We start from the raw sequence: 19,666 nt of genomic DNA, 5'->3' as shown, positions 1-19,666 counted from the left end.
CTATAAATAGGGCCTAAAGTTAAAGTAATTGTTTCAGATCAGAGATGTGTATTGTAGCTGTCAAATCTATCGACGATTGATCGTGACGATGAAACATGCTCTATGCACTTATCTGTGATGGAACGAGTAAAGTGAAAAGTGTTGAAGTTAAAGTTTAAAGTGAACGATGAGATCAAGGGGGAGAATGTTGGATTGATCTCCACCAAGATGGGCCCAACGGACATCTTGGGCCTTTGATTGCGCCCTGATCGGGGGCGCCCAACCCGATATGGTTGGTGGGCCCCTGTCACACTGCGCTATAAATAAAAGGGTGGGGGCCGGCGGCTAAGTGCACGTGTTTTCTTGAGAGCCGTACTCCCCACCGACAAAACCCTAACACCGATCTGAGAGGGTGCGCAGCCAGTGACGGGAAGACACCACCGTTCATCGCCGTCGACAACCTCGCTGCATCAACCTTCATCAAGGAACCTGATGGCGGACGGATCTACATCCTCCAACACGCCTGCACTTCCCAATGACGGTAACAATCTAATACTGTTTTGTTCTAGAATTTAAGAACCCGAAATTATTCAATAGAATACAGATTACCCTACTGATCTACTCCTAGAGATCCTGTAAACTTAACAGGTGAATCATTCCGATTTCAGTGTTGTATATGGCATCTATCAATAGTACTTTTTTGCTTAAATAGGATAGATTATCACTGTTTCATTATTTACTATTATGTGCTAGGGGTAGTATCTTATTATAAAACTGATAAAATCATATCATTTTCATGGAAAATGAATTCTTTTGAGGGCTCACATTGTATCTAAAACGGCTCTTTCTGATTCAACATATATCTCTGCGTGACTACATATCTCTCTATTGGGTCTAATATTTGTTATCTGCATTTGAATAGGTCCGTGGGTAAGACTCAGATGAATGAGCAGTCTTCCAGAAGTCATTTTGTATTCACATTAAAGATATCTGGATCTAACGAGGCAGCTTAGAACATTTACGTTGTTCACACCGAGATCTACACACACACACACAAAAAACTAATGTTCCTTAATTATGGTTTTCTTCCAGACTGATGACAGTCTCTTTAGACAAATATTTTGCATGGTAAACAACAGATCCTGAGAGCATAGATTTCCTTTGTTGCAGAGCCTACGCCAACATGTCCAAGGAGTCCTTAACCTGATCGATTTAGCTGGGAGTGAGCGTCTTGCTAAGAGTGGCTCCACAGGCGATCGCTTGAAGGAAACTCAGGTGTGTGTGTTTGCTTAACTACCATAGATTCCCAATATCCCATATATTTGATAGTAGCATATATTCACATTTACTTATAATAATGCTGCAGTCAATCAATAAAAGCTTGTCGGCTCTGAGCAATGTAATCTTTGCGATGGCGAAAGGAGACGACCACATCCCCTTTCGAAATTCAAAGCTCACATATACTACTGCAGGTTAGTGATCCGTGGATGTATATCCAGAGTTGTATGTCGAAAACAATCTCGTACAAGCTGTAAAAGTTTCCCATTGCCTGTGAGGCTTTCATTTGTATTATAATGGACGAATCCCTTTGAGGAACAAAAGGCCCTTTTGAAAGCCAGCTCGTAGCCCTTTGCTAGCTACACTGTGAAACTGACCTGTTTTTCAGTTATCTCTGTTCTTTCTCTGATTTTCCCCTCTTTTCTATAGTGTCCTTCAGAAAACTCGCAGGATGGCTATTTCCTGATTATACAAGTTTCGTTCACTAATATTTTTTTTAACAATATAGGTCATGTTTGATACATGAGTTAATTACTAGGTAGTTAAAATTAGTTCTAGCACGTCCAAATAGAAGGGTTAAGGCGGGCTGATTCTTTAGCCAAGTCTTCAGTTAGGAAGTACACAACTAGCTAACTGACCATAGTTAGTTTGGACTGATTTTTAGTTCTAGCTAGTAGTGAGGCTATACGCAGCTGCAAACGAAGATAGCGTTAGATATGCAGTCACTCTCTCTCCTACTTGAAATCTTTCTCTGTGCGTGTCTCGGAGGTGGGAGAGAAGAGAGAAAAGCGACAGTGATGGAGGAGAGTTGGAAAAAAATGATAAAATATATGATTGTTGATATATAGTTGAGATATATAGTAAATATGAGTACAGATGATTGTATTATAGAGTAAATGATTTTGCGACAATGACAAAATATTTTTTTTCTTTTAGAATAGAATGAGTGTGGATAGCCTAACTAGCTACATATCCAAACAGACTGTTGGTTCATCGTATGCAGCTGATTTCGACATCCCATGTATGTCTGTGCGCGCCAACGCAAATATTGAACGTGTCGCGTGTGGTCCTCCACTAGATGGAACTATGGACTTGGTGGCTGGATTTTGTTCCATCAAGGGATGTCGAAATCAGCCTTGGATCTTAGCGCTGTCTGTACTAATACAAGGACGACACGTCCGTCGTGCTTTATCTTGGCATGAAACGACTAGAAGCAAAGTAGAAAATATACACGGAAGATTCAGGATTTGTTGTTTCTGCAATAAGTTGGGTACAAGACAGCTTCTTTCTAGGTGTCCTTTTATTAATGTTGATGATGATTCCCTGGATGACTTTACTCTGCATCTGATTAAGGCCATAAGCATTGATAATACGACATGCCTCTGGTGCTTTATCCAGTTCACGTAATTACATGATTTTGGAATACTGCATAAAAATAAGATCCTCCTGTCTCAAAAAAAAAAAAAAACTCAGAAGTCCGAACCGGCAAAGCTTCGGCGGACCCACCAGGCACCAGCTGGCAGGATATATTCCCATGCTTATCTTGGCGTTGGCGGAGAGTGGATTGGCACACGCTTTCCTTTCCTGCAGACAAGCTGTAAATCTCGCCGAGCTCGTCGTCGGAGACCAAGGAGAAGAGCAAGGGGGGGCGCAGAGGCAGAGGCTTGCCAGCCTACCTAGCTCGTCGGGGCCCTATGGAGATCCAGCACCACCGGGGGCTGGGCAACTCCAAGGTTGTGAAGGTGCAGAGCGAGGAGGCGTGGGATCTGTTCACTGATCAAGCGAGCAACGAGGGCCGGCCCGTGGGTGTCCCCTTCCTTCCCCCTCCCTCCCTCCCACCCTCCGGCCTGCTTCTTCTTCTGCTCTTGTTGAGGGGTCTCCCTTTGTTCAGTTCTCGAAGCTGCAATGATCCCCCTGTTGATGATTTGGGGGTCTCAAACTCCCAATCGCTTTCGATTCGGACCGTTCTTTATCCCTGTTGTTTACAGTCGTGCTAGAAACGGTAGATGCGCATACCAATCGTAACGCCATTGCTTCTGTGTGAGATTACACGACTCCGAAGCGACCTGACCTCTGCAGATGTGGCCGTGCTCCTTGCTCTTCATGTTCATGCAGTGTACATCTCTCTCCGTTTCCACGGCAGAATCAGTAGAATTGGGGGGAAATAGTAGCCTGATGGCAGGTGCTGTATTGCTAGTGAACAGCGATTCTGCACCGACGGGTTCTTCTTTTTTTTTTTTTTTTTTTGGATCCAAAGAGCCTGACAAACCTATCCGGCTATCTTGTGCAGGTTGTTGCCCATTTCGGGGCGTCATGGTGCGTGACGTCCCTGTCCATGAACTACAAGTTTGAGGAGCTAGCGCAGACCCACCCCGAGGTCTTGTTCCTCTACGTGGACGTCGACGATGTCCAGGTAAACAAACAGCTCTTTGATCCTGTATATGTATATGCAGGTCTCATGTCTTGGTTTTCCTTAGGTCCCCTTTCGGATTCTTAGGAAAAACTGGTTGAATCACTGTGAGACGGATTAGACGAGAAACATTTCACCTGGAAATTACTAGAAACGCCTCTCTTGCTTTTATGCCTCGCAAACGCACGATTATGATTCTCGTCTCTTTTCTCCATTGGCAACCATAGTTTTTTTTGGTTAGTTCTTCTAGAATTCAGTAAGTTCAAATACGTTGCATTTAGTTGTTCTAGGACCACCAAAAAACTGTAAAATTATTTGAATAATATATTCATATGATTTTTATGGGGAAAAAATATATTCTTTTGAATCATAATCCAGCTTACCAGCCAGATTGTTTTCGTGGAGTATTTCTGATTCCAAAAACGTTTTTTAAGAGAATATAAATCTGAAACATTTAAAAAAAATCTAAAACTGTACCCACACACTCTTAGTGCATACTTCGAAGAAAAAAAGCAGAAAATAAATGGGATGTTCGTTTCGGCAAACTGTTTGGACTGATATAGCAGTAATCTATATAAACAAAAACACCGTAAAATCAGTGGAAGTTGGTACAAATTAAAGCTAAATGAATAGACCGAAAGAAATGTCAAACTTTTAGGTATGATAATTTCGATGGTTTATATATTTGATTAATTTTTTTTGCGTTCAAAAAACAATAACAATGCATTTCCCAAGGCCAGAATAAAAACATGTAGGGAAAAAGTTGGTGTCTCTTGTATGCCTCAAGTGACCTCGTGCAGCTGTGTAGTGCTGACAGACCGACTAAAAGCTAGCTGCGACCTGACGAGCCGTAAATTGGTGCAGAGTGTTTCATCCAGGTACGGAGTGAAGGCCATGCCGACGTTCTTCCTCATCAAGAGCAAGGAGGTGGTGGGGAAGATCGTCGGGGCGAACCCAGACGAGGTGAAGAAGCTGGTGGATGCTTCCGCCGAACCCTTGGAGACTCAGATAGTCGTGGAGTAGTAGTCGTTTCAGACTTTTTTTTTTTTTGAAGAGTCGTTCGTGTCTTCCGAAACTGCTTCGGGAGACTGTGCGACCGTGAGTGCTTCTTGGTCAGGGTCTGGATCGTCCCGGACTGTCCAGTGTCGCCCGTGTGCGTGTGCGTGTGCGTGTGATGGGTTTCTGTCGCTTTGTAGCAGTAGTAGCACGAAAAATTTGCTATTTTAGCCTTTTTAACGTGGGCTAAATGTTATTATGTGACCCTCTGTCTATGACTTGTGGGACCATCTGTGTCTATGATTTGTGGGTCTGAATCTAAAATAGAGAAGTTCACAACTGAGAGTGACAAAATAGCAAATTCAGCCTTTGCCTGTTGGGCTGGTAGTGGTACTGCTAGTGCCAGGTGCTGGCTGACTGTAGTGTGACTCTGAATGCTGCATCTGTTCTGGGGTTGAGAAAAAAAAAATAGAAACCAACAAAACGAGCTCCCTTCGAAGCGCATTTGCAGTGCAGCTTCCCTCTTTCTCGATTCTACATATGCACGATCTGGACACTGTCTTAGGGCACCACCATTGACGACAGGCATGGCTTCAATGCAATTGCTATCTATCGACAGATCCATCCATCAATCAACCGATCGACACTTGGATCGGCTGCCGTTCAAACCAACGCGTGATGAACAAAACTGTAAGCTCTATGTGTGGCCCCAATCACGACGCAATATCATGGGCCTGTTTGTTTCGACTTCTGGCAGCTTCTGGCCACCAAAAGCTACTGCGGACTGCCAAACGCTCAGCTTTTCAGCCAGCTTCTATAAAATTCGTTGGGGGCAAAAACCATCCAAAATCAACATAAACACATAATCGGTTGAGTCGTTGTAATAACAGGAATCCGTCACTTTCTAGATCCTGAGCCCTATGAACAACTTTATATTCCTCCACACGTAATCGTAATGATACTCAGATTCTCTACACAGCCAGATTCTTATCACAGCTAGATTTTTAAAAAAACTGGTCAGAAAAAAACTAAACCAAACAGGCCTATGGATCCGGCTTTTCGCTCAATGATAGAGGGTAGGCTTTATCTTGGCCCGATCCGAGAGAGGCACTCATGAAGTGAAAGGAAAAGATGCCACCACACCATGCATGGACTGTTGTCTCCCATGGTTTTATTACTTTTGACCTGACGGGTCGTCGGCAGAGTAAAACTCTGCCACCGACAAGTGACAAGCTACCTGCCTACAACGAACTGCAGCAGATGGGGTCAAAGCGCCTGTTATCTGTCGCTTCAACAGATGGCTTGCTTTCTGCTGGTATCAGCTTCAGCTGGTTATTTCTCTGATTTTTTTTTCATCCAGGTTTATTTGCTTTACTACAGAGAGAATCTGTTGTTAGTTTGGTGACCACAAGGCACGCTTCTGAAGTCTGAACTGCCTGCAGGCTGCACCGCTGCAGTGCTATTTGTATTATTATATATCATCGTCGGTGTTGGTAACAGCAACTAACAGGACTTTTTCTCACGCTATCTCCCTTTCTCTCTCTCTCTCTCTCCTTCACGTGGCGCCATGCACGAGCGCTAATCAGACAAGCAGCACCAGCACCAAAAACAAGAGGCGAGGGTGGCCTGGCCAAAGTGACCCACCTCACCAACCATCACTCACCCAGTCACCCTCCATAACTCTTCTCCTCCTCTCTCCCAGTCTCACTCCCCTCACTTCGTGCATGGTCTTCAGAGTAGTAGAGAGAGCAGGAGGAGGAGCACGAGAGAGGAGCAGCGAAGAAGAAGAAGAAGAGCAGCAGGCAGCTTCCGATGTGCTGCTACGTGGGCAAGGCCACCAAGATCTTCCTGTGCCTCGTGGCGGCGCTCCTGGTCGCGGGCCTCGTCCTCGGCTTCGGCCTGGCCCGCCACACGTGGGGAGCCGAAAGGACCCGGCAGCAACCGGACTGCCGCTGGCCCGACTGCCAGCAGCAGCACCAGGGCGGCGACCCCCCGCTCGTCCCGGATGCCGTCACCACGCAGCCCAACCCGCTCACGCAGCCGGCCGTCGCCGCGTTCCCCGGTGCCACCGCCACCCCGTCGCCGTCCGCCGCCGTCGCCGCGCCGCCCACGGGCGTGCCGTACTTTGGACCACCTGGCCCGTTCGTCGTGGGCCTCGGCCCAGCTGCTCATGCGTGAGGGGGGCTGTCTTTTTCTTTTTTTTCTTTACTTTTGCTCGTAGTCCTCTCCCTTCTGGAATCAGTGCTTCAGTATTGTTTATTATTACTGTATCATTTTTTATATGTTTCGCTAGTTTTTGACCCGTTTCGCTGTACAGTTTGGTAAATTAATCCGGTTCTCCCCCTCTCTTTCGTTGGATGGATGGGATCACAGCTGTGCATGCATGTGTATTGAATTACCATCACCACGTCGGGGTCTCCGGTTCATGTTCGTGCCGTTTGGATTTCGCGAAATTTCAGGGAAATTCATATCCAATTTCTAGCCGTCGTCGTTATCTTTACCGTTTCATCCCCCGCCCCGCCCCACACGACACGATTCCTTGCATCGTAAGATAAGACGCTGGCCTCCCCGGCGCCCCCTTTCTCCGGCTCGGCCAGCCAATGGAAACATTTCATTTCCCGCTCGTTCTGTCCCGCTGACAGACGGGCCCGAGCACCCCGGGCCCACGTATTAGCAGGCATACAATACAAAACTCCGCAACCACCGCGCCGGCGCGGGTCTCGTCTCGGTCCTCTCGCGACGCCACTGCCCCCATCGTCACGCCGCACGAGCCACAACCGCCTCGCCGGATCCCCCCACGCGCGCCGATTGGCCGGTTCCGCCGCCACGGCACGTGCTCCCCGCGCGCCGGCGTGTGGCTTCTCGTCTCCCGTAGGCCTCCGCACGCGGCTCGCCGATTCGGAGCAGGTGACGTCGGTGCCGCTTTTTCGCTAGCTCGCTCGCTCGCTCCCCCGTGGTGTTTTCTTGGACTGGTTCGTTTCCTTCACGGGAAGCTATGGTTGTACTGCTTTTTTTAGGTTCGTTTTGTTTGGAAGTGGGTGCTTGGGTTTAGGGTAAATGCAAAACGGTGTTGATTGGATCCCGCTGGTGGATGATGGAAACGGCTGGCGGCTGCTTTGCCCCAAGATTAGGGCACGGCCGGAAGGGGAGTAGGCGAAGGTTTAAGCGATCGTGGGATCGGTTGGGTTCTCGAGTTCCGCTGATGTTGCCTGACGTATGTATGTTGATCGATCGACTCTATCTCTGTGTAACACGTACGTTCGTCCGAACCACCGCGCGCTCACGAGTTCGTCCTGTACCAATGGCTTGCCAAATGTCAGTCTGATGTTGCCGTGGTGCCGAATCTACTTCGCTTGAATCGTGGCCGTTGGAAAAATGATCTTTTTTTTTGCTTTGTTTTGTCGGAGGGAGGTAGCGTGGTTTGGTTCACTTCTTTGTATCCACTGCTAACATCTTGCCATCGAGACCTTGGATTCTTGTAACAATTTTGCGTTCGACGGCCTACTGTTACTAGCAAGAAACTGTCAGTCAAGGCACCGTTAGCCAAATTTGCATGTATACATAAGCCTGATGACAGTTTTCCCATTGCTGTAATGTCGAGCCTAGTTCGCTTCAATCATGACCGTTAGAAAAAATCCATTTTCCTTGGCAAGTGATGGCGTGGGTTTGGTTAAATTAGTTGGAGCTAACACCTTGTGTTCGAGTACCAGCTGTTACTGTAGTCTCGTACTTTCGTGTGCTGGTTTTTTTTATTATTGGATTAGAGTTTCACTCCAGAGTTTGTATATTTCCAATTCTGACACGTGTAGCTGAAATATCGGTTGCCATCTGGGTGCCACTTGCAGGCTAGCTAGTGAGATCTGGTCACAGGTACCACTGTGAGCTGCTTGAGGCTTGGTGTATTACTTGTTACGAGCAACAAACCATTTGGCAGGAGAGAGTTGTGATAGAATCCAAGTATAGCAGATGTCCGACAAGGCAGATCCAGCACACATGCTTCCAAGCAATATGGACATTATTGACTTAAGTTCAGATGGCGAGCAAGAGATCATTGACCTGTCTTCTGACAGTGAAGACAACAACACTCTTTTTCGCTCTTACAGAGAAGATTACGTGGACTATGATGATCCTGGTAGTCCTTTTCACCTGCCTTTTTTCCCTCACAACACAGCACCAGACTGGAATATCATGGAAGAATTAGATGATTGGCGTGTGCTCGCAAAGAAAGAATACGATGACTGGCTTAGTTCAAAGGCTTCATCCTCTTATAGCCCTGTTGATGATATATTAACCACTGAGATGAACAGTAAGGTGAGTAACAATATCAAGAGGGCTCTTCCATTATCCATAACAAACGGATCTCCAGCAAAACATGAACATTTTTTGTTCTTAAAATGTTGAACAGCAGCTGCCACAATCTTTCACCTACGGAGGCTTCATTCCTCAATCATGTGCACCCGGCCATTCAAGTTTAGGTGACAACAGGACCAAGGAAGAGCCCTCTATGACATTTAGTGGTTTTCAAGGATGCACTGCCAGTGGAAACGGAATGCCTTCATCTACAGTGCCAATAGGTGACATTTTATTTTACTATCCTGAAATATTATGATTTGAGTCGTCCTATAAAAATGGATTATATTTGTGCAAGGTGGGGATATTAAGATAGTGTTGTTTCAAACTTTCAGATGATATCTTTGTATATGGAGGTCCACGTCCACATCGGATCTTCCCTCCGCCAATGCCATCTTCTGTTAATGATATAAAAGTTGAATATGACGTAGAACAAAGGCTTTTCAGTTCTGATGAGAGAGCTGTATATGAAGAAGCCCTGAAGGTACAGGCCTTTGGTTGATTTATACAGGCATGGAATGGAACCTTGCCGTCCTCTGATATTCTTTTTTAATCACTTGGGTGAACCTTATTCAAAGAAGGTGAAACTCAATATAGAATTCCACACATAAATAGTCAGTGTGAATACACTTATATGAGGGTGTGCAGCACCCCTGATGGGTCATGGGCCACATCCTCTACAGGGCCTGTGGCCCGGGTTAGTCACACACAGTCTAACACTAATTAATGTTACCAAAAAATGCACGCAGCATATCACTCAGGAAACGAAGGAGGAAGATCTGCCCAAAGGTGTTATGTCAGTTTTACTGCTTAAGCATCAGGTAACCTTTTCTCTAATATCAGTTATGCAGTTGCTATGTTTATGCTGGAGGCCCTATTCACTTTCATGTTCTTTTATGTTTGGAAGAAAATAGCATTGGCGTGGATGCTTTCGAAAGAGAATTGTTCACATTGTCCAGGTGGAATTTTGGCAGATGATCAGGTTACTTCTCACTTTTCCTACCATATTCAGATAGCTTTTGATTCTTCTTCCTACCAGGTTCCTTTATGTTTAGCAATTGACTTCTTGTGATACAGGGTCTTGGGAAGACAATTTCAACGATTGCCCTTATACAGAAGGAGATGGTTAAGCAGTCTAGGTTCATGACTGCTGGTTCATACAGTACAAAGTTTGTCCCAAACAGTGATTATGACAATGACAGTGATGTTGTGATTGACATGGACAAGAAAGAACCGAAAGATGAACCCTTGAATGAGCTAGATGGTTCTGCACGATTGCATGTCGCCAGCAGTCTTAAGCTCTGTGATAGTAAGCCAAACACTGCTACTGATAAAGCTGAACCTAAGAAGAAGGCCAGAGTGAGGTACTCTGCATCAAACTTGAGGTCGAAGACTAGGCCAGCTGCAGGAACATTGGTCGTCTGCCCTGCTAGTGTTCTTAGGCAGTGGGCTAATGAGCTCTCTGTGAAGGTTATGGAAGACAATAAATTGTCAGTCTTGGTTTATCATGGAAGTTCAAGGACTAGAGATCCTAATGAGTTGGCAACATATGATGTTGTTGTCACCACGTATATGACTGTGGCAAACGAAGTACCTAAAGAAAATTCTAATGATGAGCGAAAGAAATGTGAAATGGACGGAATATGTCCAGAAATTTCCATCGGCAGCAAAAGGAAAAAGCAGAGCAAGCCAAAGAAGAAAAACAAACCTAGCAATTCAGAAGGTGGCCCACTTGCCAGGGTACGATGGTTCAGAGTTGTGCTTGATGAAGCTCAAACAATAAAAAATTACCGGACTCAAGTGTCTAGAGCTTGTTGTGGACTGAGGGCACAAAGGAGATGGTGCTTATCAGGAACACCTATACAAAACAAAATTGATGATCTGTATAGCTACTTCTGTTTCTTGAAGTATGAACCTTACTCAAAATTTAGTAATTTCAAATATATGATCAAGCACCAAATTACTAGAGATTCAGTTCGTGGCTATAAGAAACTTCAAGCTATCTTGAGGATAATTCTACTGCGGCGCACAAAAGGTAAGTAATTCCACCATAAATAAATAAAAAACTCAGCCGGCGAGGAAAAAACGTCCTCTCGGTATTATATTATATATTAAGAAGAGACTGAAACAAGGTCCTAGCCAACAAAACTCTCGAACGATGCCCCCTCACTAACGGGCCGAATCAACTGACTACACTGCAATGGCCCAGCCGGAGGGTGACGCATAGAATATCGACCCCGAGAGTAAACCTGAGACCTGGTGGTGCTACTCGAAAGCGTTAACCACTACGCTAGAGGCCCTTTCGCAATTCCATCATAAATACATATATGTGTGCATATTGTTCTGAGCTACACTATGAAACCTGCACTGGTGCACACTTTATTGCGCTTGCCAACAAAACTTACTAATCCCCCACTCAATTTGGTATGCATTGCAACCTTGAAAACTTTGTTCGGGATCTGGATCCTGTTAGTGTTTCAGTATATTTTTTAGAAGGGTTCCATTGTGGTTCTTAAATCTTCAAGCTTTTTCAGTATATGCCGCTGTTGTCGTTTCGTTGGTTGTGATATTGTCATTGATGTACTGTTTAACCGTTATCCATACAGAAACACTTATAGATGGGGAACCAATCTTAAAGCTGCCACCAAAGACAATTCAGCTGAATAAAATAGATTTCACCCAAAAAGAGCGAGCTTTCTATTTGACACTTGAAGAAGGCTCTCGGCAGAAGTTCAAGGTACCTTAAAATTTGCATCGTCTTTCTTCAGTAAGACACAAACTTATTCCCCCTTTCCTCAAATGTAAGGACTTCTTAGGACAACTCAAGCAGGGAGGGAAAAAACATGTACCCCTCAATCAAGTACCTAAATTGCAGTGATTCAACTAGATCAGTAAATCCTGCTGGGTGCTTCTTATCTGAAGCTTTAAACATATAAAAATTGCATTGCTTTGATAAACATGAACCAACTAATTGTATTAACTTCTGAATTTAGGCTTATGGGTCTACCATTAAATAAGAATAGCTTAAATACTGAATTCCATTTCTGCCTATAATTTTCTCCTGTTGGTTCAGTTGCTCAGGAAGTCATGTCTGATGCTCATATTGTGTTTGTAATACAGGCATACGATGCAGCTGGGACGATAAGGGAAAATTACGCAAACATTCTTGTGTTATTGTTGCGGCTTAGGCAGGCTTGTGACCACCCTCTTCTTTTGAACGGACATGAATCAGATCTAGTTGACAGCAGTTCCATAGAAAGGGCAAAGCAACTTCCTAAGGAAACAGTGACAAATTTGATTGAAAAGCTGGAAAGAGGCCCGGCAATTTGTTCCATATGCAATGTAAGCAATCGGGTCACTCAAAATTTGTTACAGGCGCAAGTGTATTACCTCTGGCGCTTGTAATACTTTATTGTACGAAGAAGCAAAAGAACGAGGTTAAGCAATGATTTATTTTCCCATTTTGCAGGATCCACCTGAGGATGCTGTTGTCACGACATGCGGTCATGTCTTCTGCTACCAGTGTGTGCATGAGAGGTTAACAAGCGACGGACATGTTTGCCCCTATGCACTCTGTGGAAACAAGCTAAGTTTTCGATCTGTTTTTACACCAGCAGTATTAAAACTCTGTACTTCGCCAAAGCCGGAGTTTGGTGAAGAAACTAGCTGTTCCACAGCAGCCGACAAACCATCCTCGATCTGTGAAAGCAGTTACATCTCCTCGAAGATCCGGTCAGCAGTGGAAATACTTAATTCAATCATCAAGACACCGGCCCTTACAGCGGGGGACACTACTGAATCGATTCCCAGCATGGCACCCCCTGTCAAGGCAATAGTCTTCTCCCAGTGGACTGGCATGCTGGACCTGCTAGAGCTTTCACTGAACAGAAATGGCATACAGTTTAGGAGGCTGGATGGTGCAATGTCCCTCGACTTGAGAGAAAAGGAAGTGAACGGGTTTAAAACTGATCCTGAGGTTTCTTTCCTTCATTCTATTCTTTTTTTTTTACTTCTTATTCAGCAATGCTAACCGATTTTTCAATAGCAAATATTTCTAATCATTTTTTCATTCTTCAGGTGAGAGTAATGCTTATGTCACTGAAGGCTGGCAATCTGGGTCTAAACATGGTAGCTGCTTGCCATGTGATCATGCTTGATCCGTGGTGGAATCCTTACGCTGAGGACCAGGCGGTTGACAGAGCACACAGGATCGGTCAGACACGTCCTGTTACTGTTTCACGGTTCACAGTTAAAGACACTGTGGAAGACCGCATTTTGGCTCTGCAGGTAATTACTTCGGTTGTTGCATTTTCAATGCGATCATGGTTTGTTTTTTTTCCACGCAGAGGACACTCTTCATTAGTTCACATAGAAGATTTTACAGCTATTACCGATGCACGTCACATGCAGTGCCAATCTCGTCTTTTTAGCAGTTTTGCATTGATCCTACGGTCTATCGGAGTAACTAGCATGAGCTTTTCCCGTTTTGTTGTTATTGGAGTAACAATTTTGCTGAATGTTCCCCTGGGCAGGAGAAGAAGAGAGAGATGGTGGAATCCGCGTTCGGCGAGGACGGTTCCAGAGGCACTGCTACCAAGCTGACGGTGGAAGATCTCAGATACCTCTTCATGGTGTGATGGCAGCTTGTGATCATCCGTAGGGCTGATGGCTTTTGTTGTGACAATCCTAACAAATAGGCTAGGGTAGACTTGATCACAGTACTTGGCACCGCAGTTTGTGCAAAAGTAGTAGGCATCTTGAAGCTGAGGTAGCGTGTGTTTATGGTAATCCCCTCTAATACACTTCAATCCATCTCATATCTAACCAAACAGGCCTTTCGAGTTCTGTTGACCTGTATTCCTGTGGGATGGAGCTCGTCCTGCTCGGCAAGCTGGTTAATCTGGGAGTTTAAAGGAACAGCTTTAAGGCTTGTTTGGTGATTGAGTATCACTATCAACGGGGAAAGTCTGAGCCGGGCATTTTCTCAGTTCTGGACAGTGTTCTCGCCTGCACCACACACACACACGTCCCCGGGGCTTGTCCTCGACACGTTCGTCATCTAGGAACAGGAGCCCGTCTGCCTCCAACTCAAGGCTCCTCTCTTCTAAATTCACTAGATATGTGCCCGTGCGTTGCCACGAGAGTTAAAAATCCGTATAAAACATAGATATAGAACAACAACCATCACTATAATATGCAAAATCCATGTAGCAAAATATCACCTTAACGCTAATATTATACTCTAAGTATAGACTGAATGCTCTGGTATCTATTCAGAGTCGAAGATTTAACTGGGAAAACTTGATTAATCATTCACTGAACACAACAAGAACCCAATTTGGAAGGACGAGAAAGAACTAAATGCACACGGTTCAACTAATCCTTCCAAATTGAACATTCATCAAAGCTAGCATATCATAGCTACATGTATTGATAAGTAGGTTAAAATAGCTCAAGCAACTTGGGAGATAAATAATGTACTCCTGTGAGTAGCTAACACGACATTTGGTATAAGTTTCATATCCTTATTTTTCACATATGAGTATTCATATCTGCTAGTTATAAGCAGCATGTTGTAAAAGTGTTGTGGAAATGATTGAATAAATTTGACGGTAATCGATAGTTAGTCATCATTTTCTATATATTGTTGAAAGTGCATTCATCCCTTTTGTGAGTTTTGGTGATTTGGATAACAACACATTTAAAGGTCTAACGAGTTTGCTAAGTGTTGAACAGGAAATTCAGTATGATGAACATACTTGAATAGTGTACAATGATCAGTGAACAAAGGTTCAACATGAGGCTAAATAACCAATGAGACAATGCAAATGGATATAATATGATCTCTATATTGGTTTGAATATATGGACAAGACCTGAGAAATCACTACATACATATTATCAGAATAGAGGATGAAGTGATTAAGAGGATAGGTCAAGCCAAAGTGAATAAGATATGAGGAATCATGAATTGGCTTGACCATATTACTATCAGTCCATATATGCTTCTATGAGAATCAAACTAGAGCTTGATTAATCTTAACAGCTATATCTAGAAGACATTCAAGCAAGGTTCACAATATTGAAGAAATGATTCTCTCAATGGATGCTCAAATTGATGTGACTCAAGAATGACTTGATAGGGTGAAGATAGCAAGGAAAGGGCTTCGAGGAACTAAGCGAAGGTGAAGGCCAAGCGACGGCTTGTAGACCGAGGTACCATGACTAAGGTGAAGAAGAGAGTACTTGCACTAAGTCGATGAACTAATCAGCTATGGAGAGTTACAACATGTTGATGCATCAGTAAGGTGATTTGAAGCCATGATTTGAACTCATATATGGTGAAATGGCACAAGTCACATGCTCGATTTGTGTTTGCTTCAAAAGGTGAGACAAAGATGTTTGTGATCCTTATGAAGCAACGCCATGGAGAAATCACACATGAGACGCCAATTACTCAAGGAGTTTACTTAATTATTTTATTTAACTTGAGTATATGAATCGTCGTACTATAAAGAGGGATCCAAAAAGAAGGTTGGTGTTTGCCAAAGCTCAAGCCTCTATATTCAAAAGCTATTTTTGAAAACCAAAAATCTCTTGAACGTTCTATGGTTGACCGCGGTTAGGTTTGAGAAACCTAGAGTGTTCTTGTTGAAAAGCAGCTGAACTTCAGCTGAGCTGAGCTTCTTCAGCTACAGCTGAGCTGAACTTCAGCTGAGTTGAGCTTTCTCAACTCCAGCTGAACTTCAACTTCAACTGGGGTCCAGGCAGGTTCAACCGGGGTCCAGGGCAAGTTCAACCGGGGTCCAGAGAGGTTCAATCGGGGTCCAGGGTGTCACACCCGGTTTTAGAAGGCAAACCGAATGCGAACCATGTACGTGCCAGGATCAGTTATTCACGTACACATCAGTTACATAATATGGACATCATCACACAGTGCTCAAAATAGTATTAATAAGGGAAATAGTCGATTACATCATACGTCTGAGACGTCCATATTGTTCTTACAATAGATCAAAGTGCGGAAAAGAAACGTAGGTAACCGCGGCCTTCACAGGCAGCCGACTGGGGGTTGCCGCTAACCCACACCTAGAACTCGTCGTAATCTTGGAACTCCTGGAAGTCTCCTTCCACAGCTTCATCTTCGCCTGATCAGTGGTTGCAATGCTGACAACCTGGGGGGGTTTGGTGTGTAGAGCAAGGGTGAGTACACATCAACATACTCAGCAAGTATCCTGTTTGGCTGTAGTGGACTAACTTTATGTGGGGATAAGTCAAGCAGTTGCTTTTAGTTGGTCAGATTATTACTTACTAGTAGAAAGCCAAGTTTTAGCATTAACCCAAGTTATTAATCCCAAACGTACTCCTTTCCAAACGGAAAGAGTACCACTTACCAGCACCATAGTCATAACCAGAATCAACAATCTCATAACCACCTGTACCAAAGTATCTCTGATCAAGTACCACTAATCACTGGAGCTCCCTTGGCCGCTCATAACCGCGAGCACGGCTGATATATCAGTTTTTCAAACACTCTGCAGAGGTTGTGCACTTTACCCACAAGCCGTGATTCCCATTCTGCCCGGAGATCATGACTCTCCATTGATCACTACCAAGGTGACCCAGCAGGGCATCACTACGTAGCCTTTACAAAGATTCCCCGGGGCTGTAGCCACCCGTTAGGTTTCCTAAATGCACCACACTCCTCCCCAAGGGGCGAACCCAAACTTGGCAGAGCGAGCCGCATACACCGAGCCCCATTGACGGCACGACGGCTAAGTGAACTACACCCCGGATCCTCTAATTAATCAGCTAAGGGCACCCCATTCCACCCTCATGGTTGCACTGTTTTCCCGGGCGGTCATCCATAGAACAGGTCCTTACGGAGAGGCACTCGAGAAACCGCTCGAGCCCCCTTGAAGACCACAAGCATAACATCATAATAAGAGAGGGGAAAACAGCGTATCATAGATAATCTCATCATGTTCATTGATTATAGTTGAGCAATAGCATAAAGCTAAACAGTAATAATCCAACCCAAATAGGTGAACAAGGACATGGATAACAAAAGCTAGTCAATCCTTAGGCATAAATGTGTAAAGCGGGAGGTGAATTAAATAATGAATAGGACATAGATAGGTCAAGGGACACTTGCCTCCACCAAACGACTGCTGCTCAGGGGCTTCTCCTGCGAGTTCCTCGGGCTCTTCAACCGGATCGTTCTCTATGCGATTGCAAACATACATACATCCACACATTTAATACAAAAGAACAGTACACCATACAATAGAATGCAATAAGTAAACAGACGTTCCACGCGGGCTCGCGAGTACGGTTAAGAGAGAAAGAGGAAAAGACAATCGAGAAACGATAACGTTACATGATTATAAATTAGCCACTAGCTTAATGGAAGGAAATTTAATGTAGACACTATATTTAGCGTAAAGTAAAGTCATGTTTCATGTCTAATTATTATAAGCAGGTGGAGATAAATAAAAGGATGGTCGCGCGGCGAGACGCGCGACAAAGCTCTCTAAAACAAATTAAGAAGTTAACGACTCGTCGCGCGACCGAGCACGCAACGAGACACTTCGCCTTAGTTAAGAGGAGACGTTAAACGTCGCGCGACGAAGCGCACGACGGCATACGTCGACTAAACTGAGTCCAAAGTGGAACGTCGCGCGAATACACACGCGGCGTCACACCTTAAACAACCTGAAACAAAATGGATCGTCGCGCGACGAAGCGCACGACGCAACACAAGATAGAATCTGAATTTAGACAAATCCGTCGCGCGGCGAAGCGCGCGACGCAACACGCTAATTAACGAATAATCACCGCGAGCGCGGGCGAGCGAAGATACGGTCGGGCGAGGCCGGGACGGGGGAACGGGCGGGCGAGCTGGGGCCAGGGCGGTTGAACCGGCCAGGGGGGCGGTTGAACCGGCCGGGGCCGAGCGGGGAGGCCGAGGGCGGGCGCCGAGCGCCGCCGCGGGGAGGGGCCGAGCGGGCGGGCCGAGCGCCACCGCGGGCGAGCGGGCAGGGGGCCGAGCCGCCACGCCGAGGGGCCGAGCGGGGGGCCGAGCGGGCGAGCCGGGGCGCCGCCGCGGGGAGGGGCGGGGGCGGGATCGCCGCGCCGGGCAGGGGAGAGGCCGAGCGGGCGGGGCCGCCGCGGGGAGGGGCGGGGGCGGGACCGCCGCGCCAGGGCCGGGGAGGGGCAGGGGGCGAGGCCGAGCGCCGCCGGGACCGGGGTCGGGCAGGGGGCGAGGCCGAGCGCCGCCGGGGAGGGAGGGGGAGGGGCCGAGCGGCCGAGCGCCGCCGGGGGAGGGAGACCGGGCGGGGGAGCCGCGCCGCCGCGCCGAGGGGCCGGGCGGGGGCCGCGCCGCCGCGCCGAGGGCCGAGCGGGGGCCGCGCCGCCGCGGGCCGGGGAGCGCGCGGGGTCGGGGTCGGGGTCGCGCGCGGGCAGGGGGAGAGGGAGGGCGCGCGTGGGGAAGAAGAAGGGGAGGGAGAGAGGGAGAGAGAGAGGAGAAGGGGAGGGGAGGGGAGCTCACCTCGGGGTCCAAAATCCGGTGATCGCCGTCTCCAAATCCTAGGGCACCACGGGGAGAGAGAGGTGGAAGAGGGAGAGGAGAGGTTGTTGCGCGGGAGATCCAAATGAGAGAGAGAGAGGGGAGGGGGGCGCATGGGGGGGTTTTGGGCGCCGGGGGCGCGCAGGCCGAGGCGGGCCGGGCCGGCTGGGCTGGGCTAGGTTGGGCCGGGCCACTTCGCGGATCGAAAACCCACGACGAGCGCGACCACTAAACGGAATTAAATCGCGAACCGAAATCCGGAACGGAACGAGACGAACATTCAACATCAGACAAAGAAATGTGCTTCGGCATGATGCAACACCCATGAGACTTAGGTTTTGGTTTATACATGACACGGACTCCTGCCGCTATACGGGTTTGAAATTGGGAAGAAGGAGCAAACGGGGAAAGAGAAAAGAGAGTAACGCCCGAATTTGGAGAGAGAAAAGAAGAAAAAATTCTACCCCCAAATTCAGGGCGTTACAAACCTATCCCCCTTAAAAGAATCTCGCCCTCGAGATTCAGGGTTGGCTAGCAAAGAGCTCAGGGTATTTAGCCATCAGATCATCTTCACGCTCCCAGGTTGCTTCTTCCTCTGAGTGATGATCCCATCTGACTTTGCACATTCTGATGGTCTTCCTTCGGGTGACTCTGTCTGCAACCTCAAGGATTTGCACTGGCTTCTCAACATAGGTCAAGTCCTCCTGGACTTCAAGACCTTCCACTGGCAACTGCTCTTCTGGCACACGCAAGCACTTCTTCAACTGAGACACATGAAAGACATCATGCACAGCAGACAAATTCTCGGGCAAACTGAGCTGATAGGCCACTTCTCCACGTCTTGCAAGAATCTGATACGGACCAATGTAGCGGGGTGCTAGCTTGCCTTTCACTCCGAATCTTCTGACTCCTCTGATCGGTGACACTTTCAGATAGACAAAGTCTCCGACTTCGAAACTCATCTCTCTTCTTCTTGTGTCTGCATAGCTTCGCTGCCTCGATTGTGCTATCTTCAGATTCTCTCGGACCATCTTGATGTTCTCTTCGGCTTCAAGCAAAATGTCTGGCCCAAACACTTGCTTTTCT

The 19,666-nt window shown here is 46.5% G+C and overlaps 3 protein-coding genes across 4 annotated transcripts; all 3 read left to right on the top strand.

Moving 5' to 3' along the window:
• The first annotated feature begins 2,819 nt into the window (after positions 1 to 2,819).
• On the top strand, positions 2,820 to 5,138 carry LOC100216603 (uncharacterized). The gene is made up of 3 exons (NM_001349857.1): positions 2,820 to 3,059; positions 3,548 to 3,670; positions 4,532 to 5,138. Exons 1-3 carry the CDS (start codon positions 2,952 to 2,954, stop codon positions 4,688 to 4,690), a joined length of 390 nt encoding a protein of 129 aa, NP_001336786.1. The 5' UTR covers positions 2,820 to 2,951; the 3' UTR covers positions 4,691 to 5,138.
• A 1,181-nt stretch (positions 5,139 to 6,319) lies between these two features.
• LOC100278392 (uncharacterized) lies at positions 6,320 to 7,009 on the top strand. Its single transcript, NM_001151686.2, has one exon. The coding sequence runs from the start codon at positions 6,388 to 6,390 to the stop codon at positions 6,961 to 6,963; it is 576 nt and encodes a 191-aa protein (NP_001145158.2). The 5' UTR covers positions 6,320 to 6,387; the 3' UTR covers positions 6,964 to 7,009.
• A 362-nt stretch (positions 7,010 to 7,371) lies between these two features.
• LOC103642087 (Putative SNF2-domain/RING finger domain/helicase domain protein) lies at positions 7,372 to 13,932 on the top strand. Of its 2 annotated transcripts, none has more exons than XM_008665409.3 (12): positions 7,372 to 7,570; positions 8,509 to 8,974; positions 9,072 to 9,237; positions 9,349 to 9,497; positions 9,763 to 9,834; positions 9,921 to 9,995; positions 10,091 to 11,048; positions 11,620 to 11,750; positions 12,134 to 12,355; positions 12,483 to 12,989; positions 13,091 to 13,300; positions 13,546 to 13,932. In XM_008665409.3, exons 2-12 carry the CDS (start codon positions 8,630 to 8,632, stop codon positions 13,648 to 13,650), a joined length of 2,940 nt encoding a protein of 979 aa, XP_008663631.1. In that variant the 5' UTR covers positions 7,372 to 7,570; positions 8,509 to 8,629; the 3' UTR covers positions 13,651 to 13,932. The 2 variants fall into 2 exon arrangements, with proteins under 2 accessions (XP_008663631.1, XP_008663629.1); XM_008665407.4 differs by having other exon boundaries at positions 7,401 to 7,570; positions 9,069 to 9,237.
• The last annotated feature ends 5,734 nt before the right edge of the window (positions 13,933 to 19,666 follow it).

This window comes from Zea mays, chromosome 10 (assembly GCF_902167145.1).
Source record: "Zea mays cultivar B73 chromosome 10, Zm-B73-REFERENCE-NAM-5.0, whole genome shotgun sequence".
NCBI classification, from domain to species: domain Eukaryota; kingdom Viridiplantae; phylum Streptophyta; class Magnoliopsida; order Poales; family Poaceae; genus Zea; species Zea mays.
Note: the sequence above shows the minus strand (reverse complement) of the source record. Positions and strands in the feature narration are given on the sequence as shown.